Source organism: Lissotriton helveticus, chromosome 1_1 (assembly GCF_964261635.1).
Source record: "Lissotriton helveticus chromosome 1_1, aLisHel1.1, whole genome shotgun sequence".
Lineage (NCBI taxonomy): Eukaryota > Metazoa > Chordata > Amphibia > Caudata > Salamandridae > Lissotriton > Lissotriton helveticus.
This window is the reverse complement of record NC_136057.1, coordinates 1,470,706,692-1,470,733,379: the sequence shown is the minus strand read 5'-3', so window position 1 is coordinate 1,470,733,379 and position 26,688 is coordinate 1,470,706,692. Positions and strand designations below refer to the sequence as shown.

The 26,688-nt window shown below is 44.7% G+C and overlaps 1 protein-coding gene across 10 annotated transcripts in view; it reads left to right on the top strand.

Annotated features, from left to right (window-relative positions):
* The window catches only part of IKZF4 (IKAROS family zinc finger 4), a 316,988-nt gene that overhangs the window by 231,628 nt on the left and 58,672 nt on the right, over nucleotides 1–26,688 (top strand). For all 10 annotated transcript variants that reach the window (XM_078686319.1, XM_078686312.1, XM_078686311.1 and 7 more), the window contains one exon: nucleotides 5,717–5,977. In XM_078686319.1, coding sequence (XP_078542445.1) covers nucleotides 5,717–5,977 — 261 coding nt within the window. The remainder of the gene's footprint in view (nucleotides 1–5,716; nucleotides 5,978–26,688) is intronic.

The window sequence follows — 26,688 nt, the reverse complement described above, 5'->3', positions numbered from 1 at the left end:
AAATTGTTCCCCCATTTAAAAAAAAGTCGGACTAAAAGGAAAGCCTTTTTCAGTTCTTCTAAGCTTTCAGCTAATTATTAAGTGCCCTTCGATCAATTGTAGAAATAAGTCTTTTGGAAAAAAAAAAATCTTTGTCTCTAAATATAAAACTATTGTGATGTACCTGTTCAGATAATTTCTGATTAATATGTAAGATACTGCCATAACTGTAACAATCAGAGCGGGTTGAGGTCATAGACCCTCTGTCAAGAGGCCCTGCGTTTTTGGATATGGATGGAACGCCAGGGCATATCCCTGATGGTTCAACACCTGACGGACTCTCTGAGACGCCAGGACAAACGTACTCGGCCGAAGATGACTAGCGGATCATAAATGGAGTTTCCATCCAGAGGTGGCGTCCCTCCACCAAGACTGTGTACGGCTGCGTTGGGGCAAGTCTTTATCATTTATCTTAACCAACAGGGCTCTGCTCTGGTCACCCTTAAGGGCTATCTTTCTGCTGTCTCTGTCTTTCTGTGGTTGCCTGATCAGCCATCTCTCTTCAAGTCGCCTATTGTAAGTAGGTTCTTGAAAGGTTTGCAACACATTTCTTCCTTCGCCCTTCATCATGCCTCAGTGGGCCCTTAATCTGGTCTTAGCTTTTCTGATGTGCTGTTCTTTTGAGCCATTGCTAACCCTGGGCGTAGTGTGCGGAGTGGGGCTCCGCGGAGCTACGCGAAGTGGGCGCAAAACTACGCCCACCCGCGCACTCCGCGTAGCCCCACTCCGCGCCGCCCGCCTCCCTCCCTAAATACTGAAATAAAAGGATAGAAAGCGTTTAAAAACACTTACCTTGTCTGCCGCGTCCCCGGGGCTCCCTCTCGCCGTCCCGCGATTCGCGCCGCCACCGATTCGGATACTAATGCGCATGCGCGGGCGCCCGCGCATTCCTCATGAGAAATGCGCATGCGCGGCCGCCCGCGCATGCGCATTAGTATCCAAAATGGCGGCGCGAATCCAGGGACGGCGAGAGGGAGCCCCGGGGACGCGGCGGACAAGGTAAGTGTTTTTAAAAGCTTTCTATCCTTTTATTTAAGTATTTAGGGAGGGCGGGAGGGTGGCGGCCGGCTACGCACCGTCTGCGGAGCGCGCGTAGTGCCGCCTGGCTACGCCCGCTACGCAAAATGCGTAGGAGACGGCACTACGTGCACTCCGTGCACGGAGCGTAGCTGGCCGCCCACCCTTAGCCATTGCACAATTGTCCTCTCAGGCTCCTTACCAACAAGATGGCCTTCCACGTGGCAATAACGTCTGTCTGGAGGGTCAATGAATTTCAGTCTTTGCCATCCAAACCTCCTTACCTAAACCTCTACCAAGGTAAGCTGGTTCTTCACATTAGAGCTTCCTTTCTGCCAAAAGTTGTCACCTGTTTTCATTTAGGTCAATCTTTCAGCCTGCCGACCTTTAATGAGGCACCAAATCTCTCTAAGAAAGAGGAGCAACTTCACTGACTGGGCCCACAAAGAGCTTTGTTATTTTACCTTGACCGCCTGAAAGAGTTCCTGGTGGACAACCAACTTTTTGTGGGGTATGTTAGAGCGAAAAAGGGAAAGGGGTTGCAGAAGCGGACCATCTCCTGATGAATCATACTTTGCATTAAGATCTGCTATGCTTTTGCCAAGAAGCAACCCCCTGAGGGTTTGTGTGCTCAATCCACTAAAGCAGTGGTTCCCAAACATTTGACTCCTGAGGACCCCCACTGAATCACCACTGGAAGCCGGGGACCCCCAAGCAATTTGTACAATTTAAATTTAAAAAAATTAAAAGTTATTCGCAAAAAATACACATGCTAATGGTAATCAGATGACGTCACATGCACCACCTCGGGAATAAGACTCAAAACCCAGCTGCCACTCTTGATGAAAAGTAACCAAGAGGGGAAGGAAGGAACAAGAGTTTCACGATTGCTTGTAGCAAATCCACAGCAAGCACAGCAATGTGTTTGAATCCTTTCAATTGAGCAGAAAGGACAAGCAGGTTTGCACGCAGAAATGAAAAGAAGGAAAAGCCTTTGTTTTTACTGTGCATTTCTTAAAAAGTGTCCTGCTCAATTGAAATGTAAAGAAAGGAAGTGTCACATTTTCTTTGAAATCTTGCTGTGGCTCGGGCAGACTCTAAACACAAAGACAAAACATGCCTCCTTTCTCAGGTGCTTCTATGCCTCCTCCTATGCTTTTCTTATTTATACCAACCCTTCTGTCTGATTTTTGGACAATGGTATGTCTGTGTCGGAGTGCTCTGTGTTGTGCTGCTGGGGAGAGGGGCTTGAGCTGCAGCCTGGTGCTCAAAAGGCCCACAGGGACACGTTATAAAGGCACAGGCTCTCAGAAGGCATTTGAGCTCTCCCAGCAGAGTCCACTTGACTGTGTGCACTGGAGAAGGCATGGCCCGAGGCTGGAACCCAGCGCTAGGAACACTCACTGTTGCAGTTTAAAGTAGGTAAGTGCTTATGATAGTCTATTAATGCTTGATTTTTGCTCACAAATAATTGACACTCATAGTATTTGAATGTCACTCAAAATTACTCTGAAATTCGGCCGCGCTTGTTCGTCATTATCTTCTTCTGTTCACTCCCTGTCCCTTTCTGCCCTCGTTTCCCTTCTCCCCAGACACTACTCGCCCACCTTTCCGTCTCTTGACAAAGTCGACCTTCTTTCATAATACCTACTTACCTCTCACTTTTCTCCCCCCCCCCTTTTCTTGCAGTCCTTCATTCCTTCTAGGTCTCGCGTTTGCAAAGATTTTGGCAAAGATGTTGGTTTTAGTAATACTTTGTTGGACGGTTATGCCATTCACAAGTCAGTGTGCCAGCCCACTTTAGCTAATCTCACACTGTAATTTGTACATAATACTTATTTCCAGGGACTGTAATAAATGTGTATTTTCTTGCCACAAAAGCTTCCAACTAAAGATTTTTTTTAATATCGAATTGTCTCCCGGTAGCCTCCTAACAAAATTTTACAGAGAACAAAATAAGTATTGACAAAGTCAAAACTCGCAGAAAGGGCCGGGCCTACTGACTATAATGCTTGGTTCTTCTAGCTTCCTCTTCACTACATCTGGGGGCCCACTTTATGTCCCTTTTCTTTGAAGTCCGTGTCCATTAGGCGGTCCTGATAAGGGCCTCAAAACAGCTTCAGCTTGTCTCCTTGACACTCGCCGTGCCCCCCCACCCACCCACCCTTGTGTGTGTCAGCCTGGGCAGAGACAGTTTCCTGGGCTGGCGACTGTCTAATTGCAGCCGCACCCGAGTACTTCACAAGGTCTTTAAAAGACCATTTACTTGTTAATGAGGCTTTTTGTGTTTTCACCCCTTCTTGTAGCCCTGGCATCTCCACTCCGTCTATTGCTTGAAGAATTAGATGGCGAATCACTATTTTACAGACTTTGTTTTATCCCGAAATGTTGGCAGGAATGGCAGCCATGGAAAATTAAAGAAACAACAATATTGGATGACGTGCTAAAATCTCGACGAGGGACAAGCGGCAATGACTACTCAGTGTTCAGGGTTCAGTCAGAGAGCAGAGTGTGGGAATCCATGGACATTTATGTATGTGTGCTGACAGCAGGATCTCAGAGCAAAGAGCTTATCAGAGTCCCGGCGCCATAAACGAGAAATAAAATAAAAATCTAATGAACAGAACTTTCGAGCGGTTGCAGTGAATAGGAGAAGGAAGGGTTTTAAACCATTGGGATATATTTACTTTTACTAAAGGCAGCGGCGTCATCACCTGAGGTCTGCCCACCGCGGCCACCTCTCCTGCCCCCTGTGTATTCCGTGGCGCACGCATTCAGATCACTATCAGGTCATTTAAATGAGCTGCTGATTAGCGGCAGGGGACACAACAGAGCAATCTCTCTGAATTTACAGCAAACACCAGGAACAGTCAAGACCTGCGGACCCCCTGGGAATGTGTCATGGACCCCTGGGGGTCCGCGGACCACAGTTTGGGAAACGCTGCACTAAAGCTAAGGCTGCACCCACTACATTAGCATGCGGAGTTCCGGTCCTGGATATCTGCCAGGCAGTACCATTGGCTTCTCTACACATGTTTACGAAGCATTACTGCCTGGACATACACGTCCATCGGGATGGGCACTTATCTTGTTTCGTCCTGCAGTACTTTATAGTGTAAAACAGTTTTGCAGACCCACTTCCGGGAAGGTATTGGTGGCATATCTATTCTAAGGTAAGGAATATGTGGCAAGAAGTCTCTTTCAGCTGAACAAGTTACTTACTTTCTGTAACGCCTTATCTGGTCGAGACTCTATCTAGCTGCAACTTCCTTACCGACCCAACCATCCTCCCTGCTGTGCTAACTGATTTCTTTGGATGCGGCTGTTCCGTTTTCAGCGCCCTAGTTTTCCACACCAGTGGTCAGTGTTCTTTGTGGGTCCGCGCTCGTGATGTGAAAGTTGTGAAAAGACATTTGTCAGCACGCTTGGGTGGCACCTATGTAGGCCCGGCGCACATCACCTCCAGCGCAGATGACACCACACAGAGCTGAGTGGTGACACTTACCGGCGTTCAGGGCTACTGCTCACGAAACATTTCCGGTTCCAGTCTGGCCCCTTGGGATAATTACAGGTAAGGAATCTGCAGCTAGATAGTCTCTTCCAGATAAGGTGTTACCAAAGGTAAGTAACTTGTTAGTTTCTAACAATGAAGAAAAAATATACTGAAATTACGAAATCTTGGAAACAATAAAAACAATTATTGGATTAACCAGGAATTTTATGCTGTATGATAATTGTGGATACTGACTGAACATCACATGTCTACTGTTGCAAAATCAAACAGCGCGCACTGGTAACTGTAGTGTTTGATGACATACATGATATAAATATACTTGTTTAAGTATCTGATTCATTTATTCACCATGTACTCTTACAAACTTCAAATGATTATGCACTTATGCACGCAGCACTGCATCACACAATCTGTAATACAGAAATTCAGTACAAATTTCTGATGCGAAAAACATGTACCAAAACAATACCAACAGTAATATTTTATACAACTGCATAAGAAATATGTTATATCTTTTGATCACACATCATGATCATATCAACAAACACACCAATCTGTTCATCACAGTGAGAGCCTTTCTGAAAATGCTAATTTGTTTTCATACAAAGAAACTACTCTGTAATTGCCATTTTGGTTCTGGCTCACTCCTCCTCCTTAGTCACGCAATTTTTTTTTATAGCCCAGGTTAACACCTCATGACCATAACAGCCGATTGACTAGTGATGCCCTCAGTGTTGAAACACTTTCATAAAGTAGCACTTCCATACAAAAAAAAAATTAAGCACTTGCCATTTCTGTCCAGTCTCATTCCAGCTAATTGCACAATGTTCTAAAGTCTGAAAAAACTTCTCTACATTGTTATTCAATCCTTTATAGTTAACTGATTTTCACCTTTCAAAAGTGAAGTTGGTGTGGGATTAAAGATTGTTATTAGGCTGGTAAAAAATCCGGCTAAGGTAGTACATGAACTTGTATATTTCATGGCTTTTTACGTTTTGTTGTGTAGCTACTGTTGACAGGCTGTCAGACTTGACTTCCCCATAACTTTCTGGAAATTAATATGTAATAGTTGCTCCTATGATTGCAAATGAATAAAAAATATTGAGCCACTCCCTGAGTCAATATTTACCTTCTCTGTTCTTGCAGCAAATTCCATCAAGGTGGAGATGTACAGCGATGAGGAAGAAGGCCGGCTCCTGGGGCAGGATGACCGCATGAGTGAAAAGGAAGACAGCGTCATTGTAGATGATTCACTCGGCGAGCAACTAGGGTACTGCGATGGCTTGGGTCAGGATCCTCCTTCCCCCGGTGGCATCCGACTGCCAAACGGCAAACTTAAGTGTGACATCTGCGGCATGGTTTGCATTGGCCCCAACGTGCTTATGGTGCACAAGCGCAGCCACACTGGTGAGTAACGGTATCGCCTTGTCAACCTGTCTTCTTATGGAAACATTTCAGACTGTTGCTGTATAAAGCCATCAAGCAAACCTCTTACCTTACATTGAAGTGCCTTTCCAGTCTGCCCTCACCTTATTCCAATTAGCTATTGCAGCCTGACTTCATAAACAAGTCCATGCCAGCTTGCTGCCTTACATGGATGTACCTTATTAGCCTGCCTAATTATACTGCTGCTTACCCCGTCCATTCCCCTGATACAACATTACAATACTGGTTTCACCACTAAATACGGTTAGTACACCACATTGACTCATTATACACCAGTGCCAAGCCAGCCTTTGCCCTCATACTGCAGTGTCTTGTGATCCATTGTATGCAGGAGTTCCAGACAACCTGTCCCTTTTTGCATCAGTTATGCAAGCCTGCTTCAATATGCAGCACATCCTTCCACATCCTGGTACATTACCTGCTATGCCATACCAGCCTATTGTTTATACATAAGAACTCGCCTTTTACATAGTAGGGCCATGCTAGCATAGTTTGACATTTCACTGGCACACCATCTGCACCCCTTACACTGTAGTGCAATGACAGCCTTTTATTTTGTACAGTATAGGCAGGCCAACATGCTCCTAATCCAATGAACAAGCAATTAAACTAGGCAATGAATAGGGATAATATGTTCAGCTTAAAGGTGCACCCCAAGATGATAGCTGCCCCCATCATCAGAAGTATAAACAACAACAATGTTTTAATGGAGGAGGAACCCCAAAATAATTCTTCCAATGCAGGTTCTTTGACTACATAATCTCAGATGTATTATTGATATACCTAGATAATATGGTTAATATACGTCATTCATCCTGTTTTCGCCAGAACATAATCCATTGTATTTGTTTTGAACATAATGAATTCATAGACTAATCCAATACACAAATATCGATTATATATAAACATTGCATCAGAGTTTTGCCATCAGCACATAGAAAGACCAACAGCTGTTCCTCATTAAGTACAATTCACAAGTGAAAGTAATCCATAGTAGAGACTTCACCCCCTGTTGGGTCGTTGCAAGCATAAAACAGAAACAACTCCAGCCAACATGTGTTTCCCTCATCCTATCGCTTCATCAGGGCTGAAATAAAAATAACAAGGTTTTTATAAGCAGGAGAAATCCTTATACTCTTTGACTTTTTGTGGATCTGACGTTTATTCTTCGTATTATTTTGAAGAGATTGGTGCTTTGTCCATAATTATGGCCTGCCGTCAGGTAATGCTTTAAAAGTATCCTCAATTCATTGAGAGAGGATACATATTTGTGGTACTAGGTGAGTAAATCTCCCAATTCAATAAAACGGGAAGGATGAAGCTGAATGTGTTTAGCGAGCCACTTTATATTTCGTATCGGGAAGCAATGATTACAACTCATTAAAGGGTATAGACAGTACTGGAAATGTATGTATAGAATGTTTACGGTTATAGATAGGATGTATGATCAATATATTGAGACAGCATACAGAATGGTAGCTAGGTGAATACATCTTTAAATTGAGTAGAACAGGAAGGATGAATCTGAATGTTTTTAGTGATCTATTGTGTTGAACTTTGTTTCATCTAAATGATTTTGTAGTATCCTCATTTGCTCATCTAGTTTATAATGTGTAGTGTATAACTCAAAATGTAGTAACTTCATGTCACATAAACAACCATGTTTATTATTATTATGCATGATTAATAAAAACCGCGCTCTAGCAGTCAGGAGGACTGGCTAGAGCTCCTCTTAAACTGAGGGCGATGACGCGCAGCGTGTTCGCGCAGCGTGTTCGCCGCAGCCACGCCGCAGCCACGCCGGAGTCACGCCAGAGTCCAGCCCGTCTGCGCCCGTCCGCGCTGAGGCCGGGCTGGACTTCTGGCCAAAATAAGGTAGGCACCCCCGTATTGAAATATTCTCTACAGGATATATTGCGGCTCAAGCCCCTACGTGCCCCATGCTCTCATCGGTACAGACCTGAGGATTTTTCTACACGCCCCGGTTGTGCTTGCTTTCAGAGAGATGCGGATGAGCCTAAACTCTCTCTTCCTCCTGCTCCTCCGGAGCCTTGCCCTCTTTCAGCACCTAAAAGTTCAAGCGAAACTTGTCTTCTCCTAAATGCTCGCTCGCTTATTAAGAATAACATGGTTTTTAAGGAGCTTGTTTTAGATAAATTGCCATCCTGGGTTTTCATCACGGAGACCTGGGCGAAAGATTCTTCAGGCCCTGACCTTGTTGAAGCGGTCCCTGATGGTTACTGCTTAACCCGACTTGACAGAATAGGCCGTGTTGGCGGTGGCCTGGCTATTTTGTATCAGGACAGATTCCACTGTCATACTGTACCTCTCTCTGACCCCAAGGATGTATTTCAAGTTTTATATTTTTCCCTATTTGACTCTGCTAACCTTGCATTTAATGGAATCTTGGTCTATCGCCCCCCGGCCCAAGAGCAGGTTTTGGGCTGAAACTAATGCAGGTTTTGGAACCCTACTTTGGCCGACAAAATGTTACTATTTTAGGTGATTTTAATTTCCATCTCGAGCTACTGGAGGCTCATGACACTATCTCTTTGGTTGAAATAATGTCAGCCTGTGGACTCACCCAATTGGTGAATGGTCCCACCCACCGAGCGGGACATACGCTCGATGGAATCTTTTCTAATGATCCTAGGCTGACAGTCACCAACCCTTTCCATCTCTCTTGGTCGGACCACCTGGCCGTTCCCTTTAATTTGACTTGTCTGACACGGGATTCCGCCAGAAGGGCCTCGAGCACTATGGAAGTGCGAAGGAACCTTAAAAAGATCAGGGAAGATTCTTTCCACCCATGGACATCTAGTCTGTCCATTATTCAGGAGGTGGACGCTTCCACAGCGGTCTCTATATATGAAAACACCATTTCTGAGGCACTAGAGGAGCTGGCTCCTGCTAGGTCCTGTTACTCTGCTAGGAAAAAACCTTCTGCTCCCTGGTTCTCCGAACAACTAAGGCTTCGTAGACAGGAAGTAAGGAGGCAGGAACGCTTATGGCACTCTAGCTGGGCCCCTAAGGATAGAGAAGCTCATAAGGTCCTGCTTAAAAACTATAAATTGGAAGTGATTAAGACCAAGCAGGAATATTTCACGGCCCTCACTTCCTCACTTTCATCTCCTAGAGAACTTTTTAGGATCGTTGACTCCCTCACTTCCCTCCAGACCCCGGATCCTGTGGTTGCTTCACAGGAACTATGTAACAAGATAGCTGCCTTCTTTCAGTCAAAGATCGCGGACATCTACACTGCTTTGGAGGCCCAAAAATCTTTGACCGCCGTGCCCTCTGTGCCTGTTCTTTCTGAGCCTGTTGATGTTGAATCATCTCGACATCAGGATCTGGTATCCTTTCCCCCTCTTTCCTGTCAGGATCTTGAGATCCTGCTTGACAAAACCAAATCTGGCTCTCCACTAGATGTCTGCCCGCTAAAGATCCTCAAGCAGTGCAGAGAATCTCTCCTTCCCCCTCTGGTCGACATCATGAATAGGGTGATGGAGGAAGGCATTTTTCCACAGCAGTGGAAGAATGCTGTAGTAAAACCACTGCTAAAAAAGCCTTCTCTGGATCCTGGGGTGTTAAAAAACTTTCGCCCCATTTCACTGCTCCCGGCTCCCGCGAAGATGCTAGAAGCCCATCTGAACAAACATCTGGCTGCATTCGTGGAGAGTTCGGGCTGTTTGGATCTCTCCCAGCATGGATTCAGGAGGGAGCATAGCACCGAGTCTGCCCTCACCATAGTGCTGGATAATATCCGCACCAGGGTTGATGAGGGACAGACCTCCCTCCTGATCCTTCTAGATCTCACAGCGGCCTTCGATACCCTATCCCCCTCGGTGTTAACATCTCGCCTGAGGGAGATTGGGATTCGCGGGTCAGCCCTGGGACTCCTTTCCTCTTTTCTCGATCACAGAGAGCAAAGGGTCATGCTGGGACCGTTTCTATCTCCATCCCTGTCTGTGCAATGTGGGGTCCCTCAAGGGTCAGCGCTTAGCCCTACCCTTTTTAATATCTATGTGACCCCCCTTGCCAGACTTATTAGATCTTTTGGGATGGAGGTAGTTTCCTATGCGGACGACACCCAGATCCTAGTCTCTCTCTCCCAGTCAGTTACGTCGACTGCCGCCAATTTTAGATCTTGTATGGAGGCAGTCGGACAGTGGATGATTCATAATTCACTAAAACTGAATGGGGAGAAGACGGAGGTGATGGTATTTGGAGGAAAAGAACAGATCTGGTCTGCTGAGTGGTGGCCGAACTCGCTAGGCCTATGTCCCGAGCCTACCTCCTCAGCAAAAAATCTGGGAGTCATGATTGACCCCACCCTTAGTATGTGCCAACAGGTCAACAGGACTGTATCGACCTGCTGGGGGATTCTCCACATCCTAAGGAAGATTAGGCACTATTTGTCACCCCAGGCAAGAAGGCAACTTGCTGTCGCACTTCTGGGCTCGCGACTGGATTATTGCAATGCGCTGTATGCAGGACTGAACAAGAGTCAGCTACAGCGCTTGCAGGTGGTCCAGAATGCGGCAGCGAGATTCGTTCTTGATTTACCTAAACGTGCCTCTGTCACCGAAGCCCGAAAGCAGCTTCACTGGCTCCCTGTTGAGGATCGGATCCTTTTTAAATCCATGTGTATGGTGTATAAAGCTTTAGCTAAATCTAGCCCTACAGGCATTGGATCGATCCTATCTCAGTATAACCCTGGCAGAAATCTCCGTTCCACTCAGAGGCTTCTTCTTTCTGTACCTCGTGTTAGAAAAGCATGATGGGGAGGCAAGGCCTTTTCTAACTTGGCCCCCAAATGGTGGAATGCTCTCCCTTTGGAGGTAAGGTCCCGCCCCACTCTACAAGCTTTTAGATCTGCTCTAAAGACCCACCTTTTCACACGTGCATACCCTTAGTGGCGCTCTGCAATCTTTTGATCTGTTTTGATAGGCGCCTTGACACCTTCGGGTTTTGTTTGCGCGATACAAGTCGCTTAATAAATAAATAAATAAATAAAACCGTTGCATACAGGTGTCATTAAGGAATTCAATTACAGATACAAAAAGTTAAAACCATCACAAAAATACATTGTAATAAAATTCAGGTTGGGCCTTGTTTTCGTTCCCTTTCCTGCAGAGGCGGCAAGTCTGCTCTCCTGGTCTCCTTTTCCAGGGCGGCAGGTGCGGAAGGATTGCTAAAATGCAGAAGCCGAGCTTTAGGAACTTTTCTTTTGTTCTCATTTTAACTCCTGTTTTTAAATATGGTTGAAGTTTGAGGACTTTGTAGTCGCTGAGCACTGTCCAACCATGAACCCTTTTGGTTAGTGTTTCCTTATCTTTTATGATAGATACCTTTTTTTGTTACAAACTTTTTTTTTAAACTGGCGATCTCTGGAAGTTGCCCAAAGGTTTGTCAGTCCCAGTCGATTAGGGAGTGAAACAAGTACTCCCTGGCTGGTGATTTTCTACGGCTTGACAATGCGTCCCAGAGGTGTGAGTTTAGGGAGCCTATTTCGTTGACTCTGATCTTGTGCCAGCTTTTAATATAAGCGCCCCTTCTTTCCACTGATTGTTTTTGTAGGCCAAATTCTAGACGTATTTTAGCAGGTGACATATAATTTGGCAGATGGATGATTGCTCTATAGGTGTTGGCCATTATTTTGTCCAGGGCTGCTGCATCTTTCCCTTGCATTGATTCGCTCCCATCCTTTAGCGTTGGTTGTACTTTTACTCAAATCACCTGTAGTAATGGTCATGGGTTAAGTCTGGTAGCACTTTCCTCAGAGGTTTCATTACTAAATAGATAGTAGTGTCCTTCCTGCGTAGGGTCTCCAGTTGCAAATTATATGAGCATCTACCATCCAAGACTCCGAGGTAGTTGTAGGTTTGTTGGGCTGTGTTGTTACAAGGACAGGGGGGTAGCCTCTCACACCACCAACCAAATACCAGTTGAGACGTTTCCTCTTATGATAGTTTACTATCATGGTTTTTGTTTTCTTTAAGTTCATGTTTAGGGCATTGCTTTGAGAGAACCTAGTGGTAGCGTTCAAGAGATGTTGCAGGCCAATGGGAGTCCGACTTAACAGTACCAGATCGTCTGCATATAATAAATTGGACAGTGGCAGTTTTCCCAGTTTCGGTGCATGTGGTGTACTCATTTCCAGTTCCCCGAGAAGAACGGCAAGGAAAAGATTAAAAAGCAAGGCTACTGCTCCTAATTTAATCTTGACCCAGGTGTCAGTGTGTAGCAGTATTAGCTGATTTAAAAGGGGTGTCTATAATCCCCTATTCTCCAATTTCTTCCATAGTTTAGCATGGTCTACATGATCCAAAGCTGTGTTATAGTCTATAAAGCATATGAATAGTGGGTACTTTCCCGCTTTAGCTGCATCCGTCAACAGAGCTAGCGCCATAATATTAGTAGGGGTTCCCTGTCCTTGACAGAACCCAGTTTGGTTTATGGGGATGATTGAGTTTGCTGATGCCCAGGCTGTTAGTTTATCAAGGATTATTCCCGCATAATACTTAGCTTCTATGTCGATTAGGGCCACAAGTCGGTAACTATTTGGGGTGTTCCTGTCGCCCTGTTTGGTGATTGGACTGATTGTCGATCCTTGCCATGATTCTTGAATTACTTGTGAGTCCTGTATATCCTTGACGACTGGGACCAGTACTTTGCTCCAAAATTCCTCTTCCTGCTTGTATAGCATTGGCCCAGGACCTACTTCAAGCCTCCCTCCGGCTATTTGTGTCTTAATCTGTGTCGTAGTTATTCCGTAGCAATCTTCGTTGCTATCCAGTGGTGGTTCGAGGCTACCTATCCCTTCTCCTCCGTGGTGGTTTTGTCTATGGAATCCCTTTGTTATTTTGGACGGTCAAGGAATCCTCTTTCACCGCGTTCCCCTCTTCCTCGTTATTGTTAAAGTGGTTATTTCAGTATTTTGCCCAGGTAATCTCTGTTATGTTCGAGTTTATTTCTTGATGGCTAGGTCGTTTGAGCCTAATAATCGTCCACCAAAATCTGGCACTGTTCTTGAGTTTAGAGTTGAGGAGTATTTTTGCCCAGAGTTCTTCATTCTTTTGCCTTCTCTTACTCTATTCCTTCTTTTTAAATAGTGCCTTCATCTTCCGCAGGGCGCCTTTCAGAGCTAGATTTTGTGGAGTTTTGCAATTCCTTCTGCTTAAAAACATTTTTGTCATTTTTAGGTCTCGCTGAAGCCATCCCGTAGGGATGCTTTGGCGAGATTAAAGTAAGGGCTTTCAATAGTTCACCCAAAGTGCGGATCGGGTACAGTGCATGTGAGCACAACCACGCGCATTGTGCACAGCTTCCATTTGCCGCCAGACACTTCGTGCGCGCACGCCGCGCTCCGCCTCTGCTGCCACACTAATTCAGCTCACCAGGCCGCACACCCCCTCACCCCCCATATGCTCACTCGCCAATCTCCCTCCCACCCTTCCTTTGATCTCCTCCGCAAGTTCTCACAGGCTCCTCTCCGCCCCCTTCATTTAATGGCCTTCCTCTTCCCCCAGCACAGAGCGCGCATTGCTTGTTTTTTTGGGGGGTTTTTTGCAAGTTCTTCACACAAAGATCTTAAAAAGCCCATGCCTTTGCCGCTGAATTGTCAGTTTTCATTTACTGTATTAGCCTCGACTTCCACCCCGTTTATAGGGTTTGACAGGTTCAGGTAATATTTAGTGCCCTCATTGTGAACTTCTATTTTGTGTTTCTTTCTTTTTAAACAAATGTTAGAGTTTTACAAGTAGTGCAGTATCCTGCGCAAGAGCTTAAGTCAAAATGAAATTCCATCTGTTGAACAAGTTATATTATTGTGCATATTGCGTAGTAGTGTATCCGGGTCAGTACATTATGAATTTCAGTGCATCTGTTACTTAATATATCTGCAAGATCTATTTCAAACCGCTTTCTCCCTCATAATGATTTTTATAACTCGCAACATATATCTTGCACTTCAGTGATCTACAATATTAAAAGCGTAACTACCTCCCTCCCCTGTAGTTAACAATCGGCTCAGCATTAATAACAATGGATCACAAGAAAGCCAAACTGTGTTAACTAATAAAATTAATACTGGAATGCCCCCACTTGTCTTTCCTTCACCTGAACTGACGGTTTGCTTTTATCCTATTTACATGGCTTTATAATTTCTCTTTTTCACTGATGACAGCATTAATTCTTTTCATCACCTTATCTTACCGGTTTGATAAACATATAGTAACTCTTCTTTGTACCCTTGGGTGTCATCACTTGGATGATACCACCGCATTTCACGTTAGGTTACAGATCATTTATTTTTTAAAGAGAAGGTTTTACATGGTAAATATTGAATTGATATCTGTTTGTTTTAAAAAGTGGTTAACAACATTAAAACTGGGACTTCTCTCCAAATAAAAAAACGTAAGCGTACAGTGTGTCCCACAGCTGCAATATGGTTAGCTCGTTTCTAAGCACTCAATATTTTGGCAAACAAAGGGGCCTACAGAGAGTTACAGCATTTTGCAGAGGGTCACAGGGTTTGGTTGTTTCGTGCGTGCCGGAATTCAATGTTAAATCGCCGTGTTCTTCAGTTCAAGCATTTTTCAGCATAGTCTGAGCACGGAAACTTCACACTAATACCCAGCAGCGAGAAACCCAAGAGCTAAACCGAAGCAAAATGTATCCCCCATCTCTCCTCTCATACTGCCAGGGGCCTGGCGAATGCGTTAGTAATAGGCACAAGCAATTACTGCCGCAGCTTCCTGCCTGGCTTCCCTCAGTTTATTTCCCAGACAAGGTCAACAGCCAAGGGAGCAGGCAGAGAACGAAGTGACTCCCCACTTTGATCTATACCTGCTATGCAATCCACACCTGAAGAATTCCGTTCACAGTGGCATCCTTCCCGTGATCTATCCGTCTATTCTTTGTGGGCATCTACCTATTCATCCTTTCACTATTTTATGCAGCTATCGGTGCGCTGTTCTATCTATCCATCACTCACTCACTAATTTATCCATCCAGTCATCCTTTGAGGCATTCATCTATTCACCCACTCGTCCTTTATCATTTCTTTAATTTATCCATCTATCCTTTCTGCCTTCCCCCACCCATCCACCCTTCCATTCATCTACCCGTTAACACATTCAAAGATTTATCCATGCATACACAATCCAGGCCATTTATCTTTCCTTTTACCCATCTATCCATCCATCCGTTCACCCATTGATTACCTCACCCTTCAATCCATCTCTTCTATCATGCATCCCTCTGGGCTTTCACCGTTCTAATATTCCATTCATTTATCCATCCTTTCACGTTACCATCTATCATTGAATCTGTCATTTCACTCTTCCATTGAACCACACTTTAGCCTTTCCTTCTTTTCACCTTTACTTCTTTTTCCCATTCTTGACATTTTTTTTTCCTTCACTGATTCTTTCTCTCTTTTTTTTCCCTTTTTATAATTTTTCCAAGAAGACTATTGCTGGCAAAGCCAAGTGTCGGACTGATTGAATTCCAAGGCTGTCTAGCCTTGATTACACCTCATGTTTTTTTCTTCACACACCATGTATTACCCTGCCTATTTATCAACCTCCTGCAGTTCTCCTTCATTCCTCCTTTCTCTTATTTGTCGTTATTTTTGTATCATTGTTTTCCTCGTTCTTTGTCCTCTTTCTGTCTTTCTCTCTCTTGCTGAAAGTCTGATGATGAAAACAAATATGTTGGTTCCCCCCAAAATGAGTGCTGCTGCCCACCATGAGCAACAACCAGCACAAATTGAGCACTGCCTAAATAAAAAAAAATTTAATCGTCCAGTGTGTCCCACAGCTGCAATATGGTTAGCTCGTTTCTAAGCCCTTCATGTTTTGGTAAACACGGGGGCCTACAGAGAGTTACGGCATTTTGCAGAGGATCACACCGTTTGTTTGATTCGTGCGCGCCGGGATTCAATGTTAAATGGCCGCGTTCTTCAGTTCAAGCATTTTTAGGTCTCGCTATAGTCATTGGGTTAACAATGCTTTGCTAGAGTATAGTAAGGGCTCCCAAAGTCTGCAGGTGGATCGGGCACAGTGCATGTGGGCCGGGTGCGCGCACCATTTGTCCGCCTGCAGCTTTGGGAGCAATTTCGCGGCCGCTTTGATGTTCTCAGTGAGCCGCGCGGCCACTGAGAACATCAAAGCGCCCGCAAAATGCTCACCATTTGTCACCCCCTCCCTTATCCCAAGATCCTGTGCCCTCTCTCTTATTTCCCACCTCTCACCACACAAAACAACTCTGCCCATTTCCTTTACTCTTTCCTGGGATGTTTAGTTCAAGTGAACCAATCATAATGAAAAGCACACACTTCGAACAACGGCACAGCATAAGAATTACACATATACCAGAAACACTCAGCATGCACATTACTATGCAGAAAATAAGCAAAACACAAAACATTAAACACATATGCCAACAGTCCCAAAGCGCAAGTTTTTTAAAGCTCAAACTAACTTTTTTCAGCCTTCTCAGGCACAGAAGGTCCTCAACTATTATGTAAGTTAGGAATAAAATCCCCCCCACATCTCTGTTCCCAAATATTAGATTGTGTTCATATGCATACATCGACTAACAGAAATGCTGCACAGTTATGCTCTGTGGAGGAGGAGTCTGGAGAGAGGTGCAATAGCAGCTTTCTTTCACTGGACTAAACAAGCCTTGTCAAGAGCAAACTCGACTTCAAGAGTGGGGGCTCCTGGCGTGGAGCATCTCTTGTAAAGTAAAGTTAAACAGATGTAATATATTACATTGCTTAAAGCGTGATCCAATTTAAATCACCACTTCTAAAATGACTTCTAATAATTAAAATTCATACACATTAAATTTCACAAACACAACTCCACACACACAACCCCCACACACACAACCCCCACACACACAACCCCCCACACACACAACCCCCCACACACACAACCCCCCACACACACAACCCCCCACACACACAACCCCCCACACACACAACCCCCCACACACAAAACCCCACACACACAACCCCACACACACAACCCAACACACACACACACAACCCACCACACACACAACTCCCCACACGCACACAACCCCCCCACACAAACCCCCCCCCACACAACCCCCCCACACACAAACCCCCCCCACACAACCCCCCCCACACACAACCCCCCACACACACAACCCCCCACACACACAACCCCCACACACACAACCCCCACACACACACAACCCCCCCACACACAACCCCACACACACAACCCCACACACACAACCCCCCCACACACAACCCCCCACACACAACCCCCCCACACACAACCCCTCCACACACAACCCCCCCCACACAACCCCCCCACACACAACCCCCCACACACAACCCCCCCACACACAACCCCCCCACACACAACCCCCCCACACACAACCCCCCACACACAACCCCCCACACACACAACCCCCCCACACACAACCCCCCACACACAACCCCCCCCCACACAACCCCCCCCACACACAACCCCCCCCACACATAACCCCCCCACAACCCCCCACACAACCCCCACACATACACCCCACACACCCCCCACACATACACCCCACACACCCACCCCCACACACACCCACACACACAACCCCCCCCACACACACACCCACCCCCACACACACACCCACACACACACACAACCCCACACCCACACAACCCCATACACACCCACACACAACCCCATACACACCCATACACACCCACACACAACCCCACACACAACCCCACACACAACCCCACACACACACACACACACACAACCCCACACCCACACAACCCCACACACACCCACACACAACCCCACACACAACCCCACACACAACCCCACACACAACCCCACACACACACACACACACAACCCCACACACAACCCCACACACAACCACATGCACAACCCCACACAACCCCACACACCCAGACCCCACACACACAACCCTACCCACGCACACACAACCCTACACACGCACACACAACCCCACACACACACACACACAACCCCACACACAACCCCAGACACAACCCCACACACATACACACCCACACACACCCCCACACACACAACCCCTCACACAACCCCTCACACACCCCCACACACAATCCCACACACAACCACGCACACAACCCCACACATGCACACAACCCCACACACACAACCCCACACACACAACCCCACACACACACACAACCCTACACACACCCAACCCCACACACACACACAACCCCACACACCCAACCCCACCCACACACCCAACCCCACCCACACACACACACACACACACACACACACCCCTTGCCCCCCACACACACCACCCTCCACACACACCACCCTCCACACACACCACCCTCCACACACACAACCCCACACACACACACAAGCCCACACACACACACAACCCCACACACACACAACCCCCCCACACACACAACCCCCCACACACAACCCAACAAACAACCCTCTATCTATCTATCTATCTATCTATCTATCGCCCTCACTCTATCACCCTCAGTCTTTCTATCTGTGTCTATCTATTGCCCTCACTCTATCGCCCCTCACTCTATCTATTACCCTCACTCTATCTATCGCCCTCTCTATCTATATGTCTATCTATCTATCGCCTTCACTCTTATCTATCGATCGCCCTCACTCTATCTACCTGTCTATCTATCTATCTATCTCCCTCTATCTATCTATCTCCCTCTATCTATCGCCCTCCCTCGATCTATCGCCCTCCCTCTAGCTATCTATCCCCTCACGCTATCTATCTATCGCACTCACTCTATCTATCGCTCCACCACAGCATCACTCAGCACCACCACAGCATCACTCAGGGGCACCACAACATCACTATGCGCTACCACAGCATCACTGAACGCCTCAGCATCACTCGCCGCCATCACAACATCGCTCAGCGCCACCACAGCATCAATCTGTGCAACCATTCAAAAAGAACTGGTTCAAATATGTTCTCTCAATGTTTCAAGCTTTATTACACATGTCACAAAAAGATGTTCATATTTAACTTCTGTTCTTGGATTTTCGTCACAATAAAATACACTGAACATAATCTTCACAAAAGTTATTTACAAAAGTTTAAGCTATTGCCATTATAAATTACAATAACTTTTATTTAAGTATTTTAAAAAAATTAAAACCCATTGTTATTTGTAATATCAATACATCTAAGTCACATAAGTACAACACATATTGTATTACAAATGCTATAGGTGTCACATTTGCAAAAGTTATAACTATTGGCATTGTAAATGACAAAGCTATTCATTTCACTATTTTCAAAACCAACACATAAATTAAATATTTGTCATTTACAATACCAATAGCTCAAACTTTCCTAATGCGAGACCTATTGCATTGCAAATGCTTGTTATTTCAGTCTTGATGAAGCGATAATCACGAAACACATGTTGACTGGCATTATTTCAGTTTTATGCTTGTGGTGACTCAACAGAGTGAAGTCTCTACTACTGGTTACTTTCACTTGTGAATTGTACATAACAAGGAACAGTTGTTGGCGTTTCTACATGTTGATGGATTAATTATGATGCAATGTTTATTAATAATCGGTGTTTGTGTATTTGATTAGGCTATGAATAAATTATGCTCTGAACAAATTGAATTCACCATGTTCTGCTGAAAACATGAGGATACACATAATTATCCATATTCCCTATATAAATATATATATATATATATATATATATATATATATATAGATATATAGATATATAGATATATTTGAACCCGGATGGGGTTCCCCCGGACTTATACAAACTTAATTCAGAGTTGTGGGCTGAGATTTTAGCTAACGTTTTTAATTGTGTGTATGAGGGGGGGTTGCCAAAATCATGGTCATGTGCCATTATAGTACCTATTTTTAAAAAGGGCCTAAGAAGCGACCCAAAGTGTTTTCGGCCAATTTCGTTATTGGATTCTTCAATGAAGATTTTGGGCAAAGTCCTGCTTGCTAGAATTAACACCTGGTCCACAGATAACAATATTCTAGTAGATGCCCAATATGGGTTTCGTGCTGGGAGGGGGACTGAGGACCAATGCCTAAATCTTCATTTGTTAATCTCGAAATACACAACTGTCAAAAAAGGGTCAATTTATGTTGCATTCATGGACCTATCCACAGCTTTCGATTTGGTGAATAGAGTTCGACTATGGACTATGTTGTTAAAGCTGGGTTTGGACCCCCCCCTTGTATATTTTCTGGCAGAATTACATAAAGATCTGAAAGCTTCAATCAGAATGGACCAGGAAGGTAATCGTACCGCCTGGTTCAAATCTAGCAGGGGAGTGCGGCAGGGCTGCATTCTTGCGCCCATGCTATTCACCTTGTATATAAACTCGCTTGAGGAAACTCTTTTATCTGCGACCTTGGATACTCCGCGTGCAGGGGAAACTCGTATTCCGGTTCTCCTGTACGCGGATGATGCCGCTTTAATAGCTCGGACTCCTATAGGTCTACAAAAACTTTTAAATGCTTTTAATGATTTTATGCTTTCATTAGACTTAGTGATAAACAACTCCAAATCACACGTCATGGCTTTTGGGGCTGGTAAAAACAACTCCAGACAGTTTTATTGTAATGGCGACGTGATCACCAATGTTAAAGTTTTTACATACTTGGGCGTAATTTTTGACACCAAGGGGACTTGGGCTCCGCAAATTGTAGCTAAAACTAAAGCGGTTAGAAGCTCAGCCACTGCTATCCTAAGTTTTGCTAGGAGACTGGGCGGGAAGCCAACAGGTGCCTTACTTAACTTGTACAGGGCAAAATCAGTGGCAATAGCCAGGTACGGCTCTGGTCTGTGGGGCTATGTAAATAGTGAATCAATTCAAAGGGAAGAAAATAAATTCCTGCGTTCCACCTTAGGGCTCCCCCAATCTACAGCCACGTTTTCAGTCCACCAGGAAGTTGGGTTTGGCTATATATCGGACACCCTTCTTATGGCCCCTATCTTGTTATGGATAAGGCTTTGGACCAATAAAAACTTGGGCCTTAATCATAAAATACTGGCGGACTGTTTAAAACTGGAAAACTATAAAAGTATAGATTGGCTTTCACATATAAAGAAGTGCTCCTTGGATCTGGGTCGCCCTGATATTTTTCTTACTCCTCAGGGTCTTAAGAAATCAGATTTAGCCTGGGTGAAGGCCAACTTTATAACTAGGAAAAATGTGGAGAGGGAAGAATGCCAACTACTCAAGCCCACGGTCAGAGCCCATTATCTGACTATTACGCGTCTTACCATCCAACCGTACCTTACTATTGTCACTATCCCCTTTCATAGGTGGCTTCTGGTTAAACTTCGGTTTAACCAGATTTATACGGTTTTGTGTGACAGTCACGGTTGGTTTAAGGAGGAGGATGCCCCTGTCTGTAATTGTGATAGTTTTTCTGCTCAAAATAATATGCACTTTATGCTATTCTGTAATTTTTTCATTGAGCCCAGACAGAAATACCTTGTACCATTATTGAAGGAAAAAGCTTTTCTTCAGGCAAAACCTGCTCTCCTGTACCTCCAATTAATGGATTCTACGTTGGCCATGTTTAGCGTGGCCAATTATCTTGTTGCTGCGGTTAGGATCAGGAGGAAAAGACTTAAAGATGTAAATATTAGTGTCTTGTGAAGATAAATGAAATGGATGTTGTTTTCATTTTAAAATGTCTATTTTACTGAGTATTCTCTCTTTTATGATGTACTTTTATAATGTATATTAATTAATTATTATTGTTGTTTCCTCATATCATGTATTTTTATGAAATTATTACTGACTGCTGCTTTTGTATCTGTTTATGAATTTGTTCTGCCTTCTTGTGATGTGATTGTAGAATGCTTTTATGATTTTTAACTAAATCGAATAAAGTGGTTTTGACTTGACTTGATATATATTTGAATATTACATTTGAGATTTGGTTCTCAAAGAACCTGTATTTGATTAATTATTTTGGGGTAACTCCTCCATTAAAATGTTTTTGATGTCTGTAATACATTTAAGCTGTGTTGGCCTGTGCCCTGCCAGCCCCCTGCCATGCAGAATTGAGCACTGCCAGCTCATCACCTTATAATTTAGGGCCTCAATATGCAGTAGAGCTTTGTTACCCTTCCACATAATATTACAGAGCAAATCCGGATTTTTCTTTTTATCATTAGGGCAACATTGCCCTGCCATCATATATTGCAGTGTCATATCAGCCTGTCCCCTTACATACAGTGCTATGCTGTCCTATTGAGTCCTATTGAGTACCTTCCATTATATTGAACTGTAGTAACACGGGTTGCCTAAGGTGCTTAAGGAACAGCAGAAGTTTGGTTTGAAGCACTATGTAAAAACCATGATAATATTATTATCCCCGTGTTCAACACAGCCATGTCATCCTCTCTCCAAACCAAAGTGTTTTGCCTGCCCATCTGCTTACACCCCTGTATCGCCTTTACACAGTGGTGCTATGGTATGCTAGTCATTTATGCACGGGTGCCCTACAAAACATGAGTGAAACACCATACAACATTCTCTTTTCCCACCCAGCAGTACAATGCCAACCTTACCACTAGTAAAGTAGACCCACAACAGCCTCCCTCCATATGAATTGTGCATTAAATTAGAGTGTTAGTGGAGTCTGGTAAGTACCCACCTCAAGTAATGATAACAATCCTTGACTGGGTGAATCCTTAAAGTCCCTAAATTAACCTTAGAGCAACACCTTGGTAGCTATGGCACAGAACAGTCAAGTTTAATTTAGAGGCAATGTATTAGATATTTATGAAGTACTAAAACAGTAATAAAGTTGAAATGCAAAACAATAAAAATCCTAAACTGAATTAGATTAATTGAGCAACATTTCATAAAATGACACAGAAAATTAAATATTCCAGTAAGGGAAACTGGAGATGTATATTTGTAAAGCTTTAGGTAGAAATAGTGCCAAGAAAGAGAAAGTGCCAAAGGTAGTCAATGGTCGTGGTAGAATAGGACCTAGGTGCAATTTGACACTGACTGCGATGCAGTGTGGCTTGGATATGCTAACCAGGTTCGTCGTGGTCAAAGATTTGTCTACTACCTTTAGTCCTTTAATTCCTAATCCACCACAGGAGTACACTTCTAAAGTCCCATGATCCCTGAGACTTTCAGAGTCCAGTTGCCACTGATCAGCTGGGCAGGAACAGGAAAGGCCTCTTGTAGTTTGTTGTATCCCCTGTAGCTTGAACTGGAAGTCAGCCTTATGACCATGGAGTTAACTTCTTTGTCCTAGGTACGATAGAGCAGGTCGAATCTTGTAGGCTCTTCTTAGGTCTCAGATAGCACGTTAGGCTCTCTTCTAATCCTCCACAGGTCCAGTAGTGTTCTGAAGTGGGGCCTGGAGATGCCACAGTTAATATGCCACATTTATGGCTGGCACGAGCTAGTGGGTGTGAATGGCTCCTGGGCACGCCCTCCTCAATGTGATAAAAGCTCCTGCCGCCAATCCTACCCACTTTTCAAGATGGCCAAAGTCTTTAGCTACACTAAACGTGCGTCTGAGAACTGGTGGTGTATGTGGGGTATGTACTATGGTAATTCTAGTATCCATTCACATCTAACACCGAATTAAAGTTTGAAGCAGTTCCTATACCCACAACAGACTGAGAAACACAAGTCTAGTAGAACACAACTGAGTTTTCACCAACCAGACAGTAGATATAAACAAATTGTTTTCACATCCTGTTTCCCTTCTTTGAAGTGCACCCAACTGTTATATGTAAACCCAACAGGCTTCGAAATTGTAATGTTAGAAAGAGGCCTACTGTGATTATGGCCTGATTTGGCTGGGTGTGGGGGGGGGGGGGGCGGGGCATTGAGGGTCCTGTCCAAATGTCTGCTAACTTTTGACTGTGACAAGGGAAGCAGCATCTTTGAAGTGCGCTCCCAACCTAACCTACGGAAGTATCGCAAGGCTGTTTTAAATACTGTCCAGTAGCTTCAGAATAAAAAATGTTCCTTGAAGTTATACTTGGCCAGTTTTTAACTCACTTTTTTTCACCACATTCACGAAAAATTACCCGCTCCACTGTAATCAGGTGTCGCAGCACATCCGGATGGCACTCGGCTGTCCGGGTGGGACCTTCTAACAAAAGAATAATTTTCTTTTGACCTTCCCCCTTCTTCCCCCTTTTTCCCAATAGGACCTCCTTGGGTCCATTGGTGATACTCCTCTCTTTGTTTATACAGATTTGGGTCAAGGGGACCAGGAGTACCCCCTCCACGTTGTGGTAAAACCCTCACTCTCTTCGTTGTTTTTTCACGTGCGCCTCCAAGTATCATGAAAAATACCAGCAGACCTGTCAAGCAGGATGTGACATTCAAGCAGGATTCAACTCGCGGATGTCAGAAACGATTCTCACAGCCTCACCCTGCATATTCTGTCCGGTTCAGATGGGTCATCTCTGCCCATTCAGGTCAACCATTTGTTTGGTGCAAATTGCCTTGTAGGAACAATTCACACCTGTTCAGATGCACACTACTTGCTGGCAAGAGCAAAAATGCAGATTAGCCTTCAGCAACTTCAGACAGGCAATGGGTTCTAAAAATTATGTATTCAAAATATTTAGAAAAAAATCTGACTTCATCATTAAATTGGATTTTTAATAACTATTAAAAATAGTTGTTTCATTATGTTTCAGGCGTGTGAGCTGTAGATCACATGCTTTGCATACTCCTGCCATCTAGTGTTGGGTCTGGATTTTTGCAAGTTTTTCTTCGAAGAAGTCTTTCCAGTCACGAGGAAGGTGACTCCTCCTTTCGGTGATAGTGCGCATGGTCATCGACTCCATTGTTAGATTGGGTTTTTTTCCGCCATAGGGTGCGGACGTAAATTGCTGCGCTCCGGTTTTACACCATTTCTCGGGTTCCCCTCGGTGTGCAATCCACTTGCCCTCGATGGTATTATTTTCGATTGCGTATTTCCCTTCTCTGTGTATCGTATTTAATACAAAAAACTATTTTTGATCCGGAAGCTCGTAGGCCTACCCACACCTTGGGCAGCCTCACAGTCAATGGAACGTACTCACTTCAAATTCTGCTCTCGGTTCCACTCGAAGTTTCCGCGCACCTGCTCGCACAAAGTGTGTAACCTGTGCCTATCTCCGGAGCACAACAAACAAGACTGTAGTGGGTGTAAATCTTTCCGCTCGAAAAAACCGCTCCGCAGCTTTCTGGCTCGACGTATCTACATGCAGAGTTAGAACACCGGCTCCATTCCGGACTTCTTCGGTGAAGATTCCTAACAAGAAACTGGCTACGCCATAGGGGCTGATGAAGAACAAGAGGACCTTGTCTCCTTCTCCGAGTCTGGCTCCAATTTGGATGAAGATATTCCTCAAGGTCAACGTATTGTGAGTACCGATCCTCCCTTGCCCCAAAGTCCAACTCAGCCGAAGAAAAAGGCTCCAGTTCCACCTCTGCCTTCGGGCCATGATCAGCACAGAGAACTTGTTTCCAACGCCCCACCTTCGTGCTCGGCACCAAAACATATGTCAAAGCCTTCCGGCTCCGGTCAAGTCGTCCACACATAGGCACCAAACCGAAACCTTAGGGGTCGAAGCCAAAACCCATCTCGGGCCCGCCTTCTTCAATACCGAAATCGTCTTCGGAACCGAAATCTTCCGCCCCCAAGACACCGGCACCGAAAACTTTGGCGCCGAAATACAAAGATGCTCCGATACCATCTAAGGAGCCCTGTTTCGATGTCCCGCCTCCTAAACTGGACCAGAAACAAAAAGAACTGTACATTAATCCAAAAACTGGACATATTGCGACCAAATTGCCACTCAAACGCAAATCTGACTCTGAAGAAGCCTACCACAATCCTTTAAAGAAAAAACATGTAGGTCCTAACCCTTCTCCTCCTCCTCCTCCTCCATCACCTCCTTCCCCCGAAATACACTTGTTAATTACCCCTACTTATTCACCACCACCATACACACCTGATAATCAGGATGACAGGGATGTGGACAATGTTCCTGCACTTGTAGACCCCTAGAAGGATTACAACACAGATTCTCCCACAGGTAACAGTTCTGATCTTTAACCTACTAAACCCTCTCCACCAGATGACAACGTAGGCTTTATCGAAATATTAAGCAGAGCTGCTGATTATCACAGGGTTCAATTACATAAAGAATCTCTAGAGGAGGATTTCCTTTTTGGAACCCTTAGCAGTTCCGAAAGATCCACTCATACATTCCCCATGCTCAAAGGTATGCTAAGACATGTGGATGACATATTTAAGGATCCTGTTCGGGCACGTATTCTCACTCCCGGGATAGACAAAAAGTATAAATCTACACCATCAGATCCAGTTTATATCAAGAACAAGTTACCCTTCGGTTCGTTACTATTTTCTAAAGCCCATAAACGGTCCAATTCTCAAACGTCAGAAGATGCTCCGCCTCTGGACAAAGAGTCTAAGTTGATTGACACTTCTGGGAAAAGAGTAGCCTCCCAAGCTGCAAATTGCTGGTGCATTTCTAATACCCAAACCCTTTTAACCAGGTACGATAGGGCGCTTTGGGACAAAATGGAGCAATTGCTCCAATTCCTGCCTGACGAGCACAAGTCCAAAGCTCA